The 10,585-nt window shown below is 42.9% G+C and overlaps 1 protein-coding gene across 1 annotated transcript in view; it reads right to left on the bottom strand.

Annotated features, from left to right (window-relative positions):
• The window catches only part of LOC104082566 (protein unc-80 homolog), a gene marked incomplete at both ends in the record, with an annotated part of 13,191 nt that extends 3,787 nt beyond the window's left edge, over nucleotides 1-9,404 (bottom strand). The window contains 3 exons of the mRNA XM_009585738.1: nucleotides 871-1,169; nucleotides 2,025-2,181; nucleotides 9,356-9,404. Coding sequence (XP_009584033.1) covers nucleotides 871-1,169; nucleotides 2,025-2,181; nucleotides 9,356-9,404 — 505 coding nt within the window. The remainder of the gene's footprint in view (nucleotides 1-870; nucleotides 1,170-2,024; nucleotides 2,182-9,355) is intronic.
• Between the last annotated feature and the right edge of the window lie 1,181 nt (nucleotides 9,405-10,585).

The raw sequence follows: 10,585 nt of genomic DNA, 5'->3' as shown, positions 1-10,585 counted from the left end.
CTCTCCAGACCTGCTTTCACCTGCCTTAACCAAAAGATCATCCTTTATCTCCTGTACTTTCTTATCTTCTTCAACTATTGCAGCATACAAGGCTGGATTAGAACAGATAACAGCCTCCATCACTTCATGACTTTATAGACCTTTTCCAAGCACCTACTCTCCAGAAACAGTTTCTCTTCCGAGGCCTAGCTGAAAACGTAAAGGCTAAACAGCGGCCCTCCAGAGAGATTAAAGACAAGAGACAGGCGTCAGAGCATGCAGAAAATGTCTCCTCATCACACCACTCTGCAAAGCTGATGCACTTAGCATAAAACCAACAGAGGGACCCCGGCAGACAGGAAGCCTGCAGCCTGCTTCCAACTTCAGAACAAAGGAATACTCAATTGCCTTTGCAACTGCCATGCTTATACCACTATCATGCATTCCTGGTAATTACCATCAAGGTGATTAGTAATGACAACAACAAACCCCAGTGGCAGCCCCATGGTGGAATCCCTGAAAAGCTAGCAACGCCCTTCTGAGCAATGATTGAGAATCACTGGAGCAAGCTAAAGCTTGCAATCCTTTCTGCAGGTTCCAGGGTCCCAAAGACTTCACAAGGGCCACAGATCTTTGACATTCCCAAGGGCTGAAAATGGCTCACTTCAGCTTTATTTCTCTTTGTGTCTGCCTGATGCTGTAGTGATTGTTCATGTCACTTGGAAGTATTTCTTCATGATGGCAGTGGTATTCTGCCAGCTTGTTAAAACATTTCTAGTGGTCACCCAGTGTGCACTATAGGCTGAATTAATTAACAATCACAAAGGCAGAATCATTCTTTTCCCACTCAGAGGTGTTTCCACACAAGTACCCCACCAGTCTTCCACTTACTTTAATCCTGTGGACAAGGGGAGCAAAAAGGAACACAAAGAGCTCCACTGTGGCCATGGAGTTCTGGAAGAACTTCCTTCTGTTATTCTCCTCATCATCATTCACGGCACTGGGCCGGGGATGTCCTGGTGATCCCTGATTTTCAGCTTGGTGGATAAAGGCGCTACTGCTCCCTCCCCAACTAGAGCCTCTGTCTCCTCCAAATCGGTCATTGCTGCAGTCCTGAGGGGCCTCCAGCAGCATCCAGTGAAGAGTGTGAAGAAGCTTTGTTTCAGCTACTCCAAGCTTATCCTGATGTCCTGGATGGAAAAATGCATCACAGTATCTCACAGGAGTTCCATTAACGGTACTGTTGAGACTTTCAGAGCCACACAGGAAATTGGGCATCCAACGTCCTGATAAGCATTTGAAAATTAAAATTCTACCATTAAAAGTATCAGCATTCTGTTTCACTATGCTTGAAACCTCCTAATTCACAAGTCTCCATTTACTTCACAGCATTTGCCATTCAGTCCCTGAAATGTCAGTTGCAGGGCAAATGAATGTATGAACATAGAGTGCTCCTAAAAGATGTCAGCTTGACAGTCTTGTCTGTTTGACTCTATTGAATGGCATGTCTCATGAAGCAAGTTCCTGCTAAAATCACTGCTGAAATCAGTAAAAGTACTAGTAAAGTAAGTTACATTTGGACCTGGCCCTATCCTTATTATCTGATTGACTTATCTGCTGAGAATCAAATGCCTTAGTCTGAATAAAAAGAAGAAAAAGAAAAAAAAGAGAACTGAAGATATTAAAAGCACCTGCTGCAACTGGGCACTGCACCGTGTGTTGAAAGAAATATCTATTCCTTCACAGAACCCATGCCTGCTGGGTGGTAAGGCTTTTGCTAAAGCTAGTTCTATTACCTCTGGAAAATAACTAGCAAAATATTATTGAACTACTTTGACTTTTCAGCTCATCAGACCATTTAACTTCACTGGGGAAGCTCTCACGGGTTACCCTGCTATAAATGAGAACAGATCAAGGAAGGCAATCCATAGAATGAACTAACTGGGATTCTAGGATTTAGAATATGTTGGCACCCTGACCATAAATCTGTCATATTTTGAGTGATAACTTCAGTAATGAAAAAACAAACTCACATGAGCACTAACCTAGCTTGTTTCGGTTGGAGAGCAATGTTGCGGTGCAGTGCAGCACATGTGGGAGCGCAGCTTGGACAAGTTCCCAGCGAGAAATGCTCTGGATGGCTTCAGAGAGAGCTGGAGAAAGGCCATGCAGCTTGTTCTCTACTAAAACTCTTTCAAAAGACTGAAAGAAAGAACAAAGAAAAAAAAGACACTGTGTATCTATTCCTGCACATACCTTCTAGTTCATACAACATCCTCTTTTAAAAATCTGTAATTTATAAGTTTTCATTATATAACTAAAGCACATCTTAGAATATTTTTCCTGAAAGACAAGACTGTAGCTAAAGTTCACCAGACATATGGACATACTTAGCTAAGAAATGAATGGGCCACTCAATATATTTTCTGTAATAAAAAAAAAATTAAAACAAGTATCGTGTGTATATTAGTAAGTGCCAACATCAAGCCACACTTACAGTTGTGCTGGGTATTAATCTGGCATGCCAGTAATCCTTTTGGAAGTCACAGGAGCTAACGAAGCCTGTATTTGTGGAGCTGAGAGCTGGATATTCTTCTCACACACACATGCTCTTTCAGTTTAGTGTAATATAAAGGGCAAGCCATTAAAGGTATATGGGCCTTAGGAAATGTTTTCACACCCTGCCACAAAAAAATAATCAGTGTACAAAAGTTTTTGTCGAGCCTTGATGTAATGGTTTTGTGAACACTTAAAAGAGCTGATGGCTGCAGCAAGTTCATTATTTCCACCTCAAGCAACACAAAATAAGGCTATCTGCCTTTGAAATCCCTAAGGAAGTTCCTTATTGCTAGTTGCTCCAACCATTTCAATAAGTTCTTCCTCTGACCAGATACAAAGATCTCATTATAGGTCACAAAAGCAGTTATATTCTTTCACTGAAGTTCCTAAAGCGAAGAAATACATTACTGATAAAGCATGTCCTTGTCATATACCAGCTTAGCCTCCTGGCTACTTACTTGTTCACAAGCTGTTTCACCAATTTTATCAGGTTCTCGGCAAACAAGTAACTGTTGGCATTCATGACCACAGATGCTTCAAATGCCCTCACTCCAGATTCATAAAGCTTATCCTTCAACACTAGTCATACCGATTTTTCCTGTAAAGTGTGGGGGGGGGGAGGGGCGGTAATAGGAATAGACTTAATTACAAAGAAGAAAAGCAAAAAGGGCAGCAGTCGTAACCTAGCTCTCCTAAACAACCAGCCACTCCCAGGCGTGGCATGCTAACCAGCGTGCACTCTTCTGCATACCCCAGCAGCTGTGCACATTTGTTCTCTCAGGTCGTGGCCACATCCACCGGTGTGGGCAGACATGAGCTCCTCCATCGAGAGGCAAGATGCCCTGGTGCAAGCACAGTGCCGCACCATCGTGGTTTTACAGCATTCCCATAAAGCTCCGCTCTGGCCAGCATGGAGGCAGAGAAACACACATCTATCTGTACTTATAACCTAAGACAGAAACTCCCCAATAGCACCAGGCATAGTCAAAGAGAAGGGGAGATGGACTGTATGATTTACACCGATGTATTTGGGGGGGTATTCAGAACTGAGTGTGCTTATAGAGGACTAAGCCTGTAGCAACACAAACTGAACCTGAAGAAATACTGACAATAAACATCAGAGCTGCCAACAAACATAAGTGTGTAGAAAGTCCATCTACTAGAAACCCCGGGTTCTAGTGAGAAAACTCAACAGACTTTCTTTATGGAACAATGGCTGAAATTGGAGGGCATTAGTTGTAGTATGTGGAAAAAAAACGCTGGCTTCTTGGGGATTAGTCAAAAATAATGGGCCATGGATTAGGTTGTCAGCAATGTGTATTTCTTAGCACCAGGATCAGATAACATGTCTACCAGGGAAAGGATGCCTCAAATCACTCTTGGAGCAATCTGCTGGGGGCTGCATTGTCTACAAAGGGAAACGGTTTCCTGCCATTCATTCCTATCAGTTCAGGAAAGGGGGGAACATGAAGGGATGGCCGATGCTTGGAAAGCCTTGGCAGGTGGGGGAGCGAAGTATTTGTTGCAAGGTCTGAGTATTCTGTTCCATTCAGGAACTACAAAGTCATGAAGTCATCGAACCACAGTAGCAGTCGAGAGCACATTAGCATAAAGAGGTCTAGAACAACTATCCCCGACAAGGTTACCTAACAAAAGGGGGGAACAAAGCAGCAAAGTATCCCCAGAAGGAAGACAAGAGGTGCAGGGTTAATGCATGGTTACAAACAACAAAGTCTGAAAGAGCCAATGAAAAACATGGGATTTATTTATTTTTGTCAAAAGGGGACAGGGTGCCACTCCTTATTTGTTGCTCCAGCCACACACTCCCACCTCTACTCATGCATCAGCTCTGGGCCTTGCTGAAGCCTTCATTCAGCCAAGTCAAGCCTCTCCACAAGCCAAAATGAAGCTCAGCATAGAGGTAAGTAGTTTCTACCAGATTAGTGAGCTGAATTAGCTCACTGAAAGGCCTGCCAAGCACCAGTGCTGACCTAGGCTTATCAAAAGAAATTATCTTCTCACCTCCAATAGAAAAGCCAAACCATAAGCTCACACTTCAATACGGCGACAAATATATTCAGTTTACAGAGCAAGGGGAGGAAAAAAAAAATCATTGTGAGCAGCAACACTATTCTGAAGCGTGATGGAAGACACACTGTTGCTCTCTGGCTTTCCATTCAAGGTCTCATTCATGGGTACTTCAATGGCACCAGGGAGCAAGTTCTCCAACAACTGCCTTCCAGAAGCTCTGGCCCACATTCTGCATACTTCAGAAACTCAAGAGGAAGCCAAGGAGTCTACGATTATGTCTTTAAATTAGGCTTGTATTCACCTCAACATTTTGGGTTTCTGAGCCACATGAAGCTTTACCGACATGGTTAGCCACCAGATTCCTCTGTTCTTTCCTGGCCTGAGCAGAAAGCTAAATATATTTCTGTACCACAGTGAAAGATTAGCTTCTGGAACAGCATATGTGATCACAAGCATCTGAGACAGAAGTACTGTATGTTGCCAGAAAAATGCTAACACAAGGGCTACTGTATGGAAACCACTGAGTGTCCCTGTGTTCTACAGGCACTGGCTGGTACAGAACTGCCACTGTGCATGTACTGTCAGCACGGGACCTAGTTGGCATCAATCCCCACACTGATAACTGTCACACGCAGCCTGACAAAAACATGCAGTTCTTTGGACAAGTGTTCCCATGGGATTTGCCTGGAGTTTTCCATAAAGGTCCAGCTTCCGCCTACACCAGACATTCAAGATGCAAGGCTCCTGTAGAGCCTCCCTTTTTGGTCTGCTATCCTCTACTCTAACTTTCAGGACCCGCTACATACAATATACAGACATTAAGATGAGAGACCTAATTTTCACCCCACATGAACTAAGCAACTGCTGCTACAGCTGAGAGGAGTTACATGCCTCAATGAGAAGGCTGAATGAGAATGTTCGAAGTAAGCTCCCTGTAAGTCAGTCAGAGATACTGTCATGCTATGGGTATGTCTAGAGCTAAGAAAACAGTTGCCTACTTATAGCAGGCTTGTCTGTGCCTGCAACACCCCATGTGCCAAAGGAGGATAAAGAACATCTGCCAAGGTGGTAGTAGTGAGGGAAGTCAGTGTTATGCCTTGGCTGGAGAAAGGGCAGCCCCTTTCAGCGGTGCTCTGTGTGTGTGCATTCAGCTCCCTCAGGGCCACTTACACAAGCATTTTTCCTTTTAGCCGGGTGATGCCATCTGTTTTCCCAGGAAGTGGCGGTCAGTCTTGTCTGGCTGCCTTCCCACTGCTGCTGTTCTCCTTTTACCTCCTTCTCCACCAAGAACCAAAGGGACTGTCAAATACCTTGTGACCAGGGTCAGCCTGTGTGTCACTTTGCTGCTGGAATGGGAACAGGTAGCTGCCTGAAGAAGCCTAGACAAGCAGTACAGGACAGAGCAGATTCTGGCTGGGCTTTGCCATGGTTTCCTATACAGCTTTGCTCGAGTCGCATGAACTTCCCCTGCTCTAAGCCCAGGGGAGCTGTACCTGCAGCAAACTGCGTAAGGCAACAAGGGTTCAGCCAGGCCCCTAGCCCCCACTAGATGCCAGGACCTTGGGAAGCTCAGCACCCTCCTGTTCCATCCTCTCAGGAGTGCCAGATGAGCTGCAGGTCTCCTCCAAGGAAGTAGCCCTAGAGGATCTCACTTCAAAAAAAAAAAAAAAAAAAAAACAAAAACAAAAACAAAAACAAAAAACCCAAACAAAACAGTAAGCTAGGAGAGCAGGGCCCAGTGTTTAGCCTAGTGTATGTGCAGAAGGATCCTGACAGAGACATAGAGAAAATATTAGTGCTTCTTGAACCAGACTTCTGTCCTCGGAGGGAACCTTACTGCCCTGTTCTTCCAAAGCTCAGGCTGCATCATGGTGGAAAGCAGAGACCATTGCTAAAGTCACTTCAGACTGACTGGAAAGAAACGCAGGCAGACAGTATTGTCAGTCTGGTGAAGGTCCTCTGAGCAGGGAAGAGCTCCTAGAAAGATCTAAAACATTAATCTAGGAGTTCATAGCACAAGGGATGGTAAGGCTCCATTGTCTACTAAACACAGTAATAGTACAAACATTGACAAGCAATGAAACACAGATGCCAAACACTTTATTTACAGAAAACTTCCGTGTTCAAAAACCTCAGTTTTCTGCAACCATGTCCATTGGCTAGATAAAATAAAGGTGGCCTCTTTTTAAACTTTGTTCCATATCTATCCTTTAATCATTCATAACAACCAAACATACTACTACATTTGCAAAAACAAGTAAAAAAAAAAAAAAAACAACAGAAAAGAGGTAAACTTTGAATTTGCAGGATCCTCCAGAAAATGTTTGGGTTCTTCCATGCCCAATGCAATCCAGGGTAAAAGAATTTAAAACATATCCTTGAGTCCCTTACCCTCACCCAAAAAAATGCATTAGCTTTGTATAGAACTCGCATACATTCCTGTGGGGTCATTTACAGCTTTGACTCATGCACATCACATAGGAATGACATTGTGTCAGGGCAGAAGAACTTCAGAATGGGGAGAAGGAAGAACATTAAATCCATACCGAGGCACAAGAGCATTTAGACAGTGTAAGACAATGCCGGGAGGGAGGTATTTATCTTCAGATTAAAGGCTATTATTTATAGACCAATTGAAGTCAGCGTGGTTGTTCAGGTAAGGAAAACAAGGCTATGAAAGGACCAGGTTTTTTCTCAAGTACCAAAGTATAAAGCAAAGCTTAAAGAAGCAATGCAATCTGCTCTTGCAGACCAGATGCTGTACTCACTGAATCTAGGCCTCCAGCATCTGCTTCCTCAATGCTCAATATGCAGCAAATTCTACTGCAGCAAGTTTAGAGCCAAGAATAATAACAGAATACTGCACAATGTCATGTCATATGCATTGTCAGACAGCTAACAGCCTATAGACATGCCTAGAACAATTCTGGCTAGAGAATTTTAAAAGGACAGATCATATAATAGGTGCACAGTATTTTTAGGCACACTAGTCAATACAGTGGTGTTAGATAGTCAGCTTGATGTTTCAGAAGACAAGCCAACTACCTGCCAAGTTTCAGAAACCCAGCCTCACCCTGGGTGAGGTGCATTCTGCTACCCCACTGGATAATACGGAAGGTGTTGATGTGGGCAGACATTCCTGTGCATTGGCAGGGATAGCAAACTGATGAGCAAAAGAAGGTGCCAGATGCAGCAGCTCAGGCTGTATCCCATCAGTTGCTCAAAACTAAGTCCCACCTTTGAAAGCTTTCTACCATAATTTAAGGATTATGTTAAGAACTGAAAAAAAATCAAGTTCTCCTTCATCCAAGGGGTGGAAATGGATTCGATTGGAAATGCGTTTTTCCAGAGCTCCATTTCCCTTGGCTGAAGTGTGTGATTTATGTTGTCTTGCAGCTGGGTTTTTTTTTTGTTTGGTGGTGTTTTGGGTTTTTTTTTGTTCAGTTGGGTTTTTTTGTGGGTTTTTTTTTTGTTTGTTTTTACACTTAGTAAATTCTGATATGTGCTCATAGAAGAAAGGTGCTTTAGAATCAGTCTGGGTGACACAGAGGAAGACCTGATGCCAACAGCACAGCATGAAGCACAAGGAAGTCACAGACAGATAGGTACATCATGAAGAACGCACAGAGAAGGAAGCTCTGTCCCTTTACCCAACAGTAACAGACATTAGCTCACAGGTCGGGCCACAGTCTCAGGTCATAGGTGCTTCAAGGCATGGCTCCTGCACACTGCTGAGACTTCTGGTAAAGGACGTAAGGCAACAAGCTCCATTTTCTAGCCTCTGAACAACCAGGAACTGTCAATGGTATAAACCAGTGATGATGCTTTTTGCTCCATGTGCCAGAATTGCAATACATTTTACTCAACAACACACTAAGCCAGCAGTCCTCTACTAGTGTTTGGTATCTAGCAATAATCCTGAAAAATTTATGGATTTCTTAGAAGAAAAGTAGTCAGCAGCAGGTAGGGCTTCTCCGGCTTACTATCTTGTGAGAAGGAAGTCAGAAAATTGCTGCAGAGACCTAAGTACTTTAAACTATTAAGATACACGTCCAGACCAAGTTCTTCCAGTCTGTCAAGTTTGGCTGCAACTGCTTAATGTACTTCAAGTCATCTAAAGATCAGCAACAGTTCAAGGCGTTCCGAAATTCCCTAGATACCCATATTATTTGAACTTGCTGCATGCCTTCCCTTCCTCCTCCCTTTAGACAGTAGATTGAGGTTTCATTCAAAATACAGTTAGAAATAAGAGTTATTAGTATCTGCATAATAACCTGTCTTTAACGATGCTACTAAGACATGCTCGCTCTATTTTCCAGTAGAGGAGGTATTTTCATCTTGCATAACGGCAAAAGCATTGTTTAAAGCCTGTTAGTAATGTTTAGATTTTCAATATTTTAAATCCAAAAAAACTCCAATAATTGCAAACTGAAATGACATCAATCTCATCTGAAAGCACATACATGAACTGCAAGTTTAGACCCAAATCGTCGTAGCTCAGTCTGCCCATACCATTATTTACTTTATTTAATTACTAATTAGTTCAACTACTAATATCCAAATCAATACATTTTTGTTGTGTCTAGAGATGCACATGATATCCAAATTCTCTAGATCAGAAAAGGTTTCAAATCCTTCATGTGATAAAAGTAAAAAATTAAGCTGAATGGACTAAATCCACTTCCGGCGTAAGCTGAGAAGCTTGCTGATCAGCCACCATGGTCAGATCAAGTTGCATGAAAAGTTAGTTACTAACAAGAGTTGAAAGAGAGAAACATGTACATACCACACAGGAAGCTTCATATTGTTTCCCCAGTTTAGGTCTTAAAAATGCACTGAAGGAAGGGAGAAAAAGCATTAGAGACCCAGTACTTCAAGTGCGGATTTTGCTTAGTTATTTTAGGATTTTTCTCATGGCAGAAGGTTGGCAAAAGGCTGAGAAACTTAATGTAAAGGAAGCCATAAGGCCAAAACAATGTTCAGATACCTGTTGATGACATCTGACAAAATGCTGTTTCCTTTTATAGAAGACAAAAGTACCCACACTGATACGCCAAGAGGTAGTTAATCCACCCTCAAGACAAGTCCCGTTCCCCATGGATAAAATCTTCCATCAGGCAGTTTTCAGCCATTTTACCTCAGTGAAAGATTTTCAATATATTCTGTTTAAAAATGTGTTAACTATTACTGAACTTTGCCTTGCCTCTATTTTAAGACAGAGATCCATTTGCCAGTTTTGTATTAAGTATTTTCCTCCACAACTGCTGATGTGGAAGGCTTATGATGAAATGCAGGCCTGTACTCTGTAGGTAGAGAACACCCACCCTCTACTGTCATTCCCCTCAAGAACAGGATCAGAGTTAAATACTAAAAAAATTAATCAGGTCACTTTATTACAGCATTTTTTTTTTTTTTTTGGAGGACACTGAAACTGTGGAATAAAGGGATTTTGTGACTGAGGCCTTAAATTAGAGCCACAACCTTCAAACCTTCCAACCTCCCCCCACAGCCCCCGCAATGTTTTCAGTTTAGAATTCTGTTAAGACAGGATTCACAAGGAACATGAAGCCCCAGCCATACATTCAGCCTGCTCCTCACACATCATTACTCTCCAATCCAATGAAATAAGGTGAGACTTTGACATATCTGTTTGCATGCTGACCTCTCAAAGCATAGATTATACTTCCAGAACAGCTGCAAATACAGATACAAGCAAAGCTGCAAGTCCGGTGCAGCACTGAGGGATGCTGTTTCTGGAACCAGAGTTCCAGGAGTCCTCTTAAAAGTGGGGGTGGGGGGACGGACGACAGGGAGGAGGGGAGAGGTGCATAGAGACACATACACACGGATGTTTTAAAGTCAAATCAAGAAGCTGCCTGGGACTGCCACTAGGTTAAGCTGCCTCCAGTCCTTCCCCCATCCCCAACACGCACAGGTTGCTCTATATTGAGTGCAAAGAGAGCAGCTTGTTTCATGCCTTCATGTTGCAGCTGCAGTAACTGCTTCCTCCCCACCA

Source organism: Fulmarus glacialis, unplaced genomic scaffold (assembly GCF_000690835.1).
Source record: "Fulmarus glacialis isolate BGI_N327 unplaced genomic scaffold, ASM69083v1 scaffold45859, whole genome shotgun sequence".
NCBI classification, from domain to species: domain Eukaryota; kingdom Metazoa; phylum Chordata; class Aves; order Procellariiformes; family Procellariidae; genus Fulmarus; species Fulmarus glacialis.
This window is presented reverse-complemented; position numbering and strand designations above follow the sequence as displayed.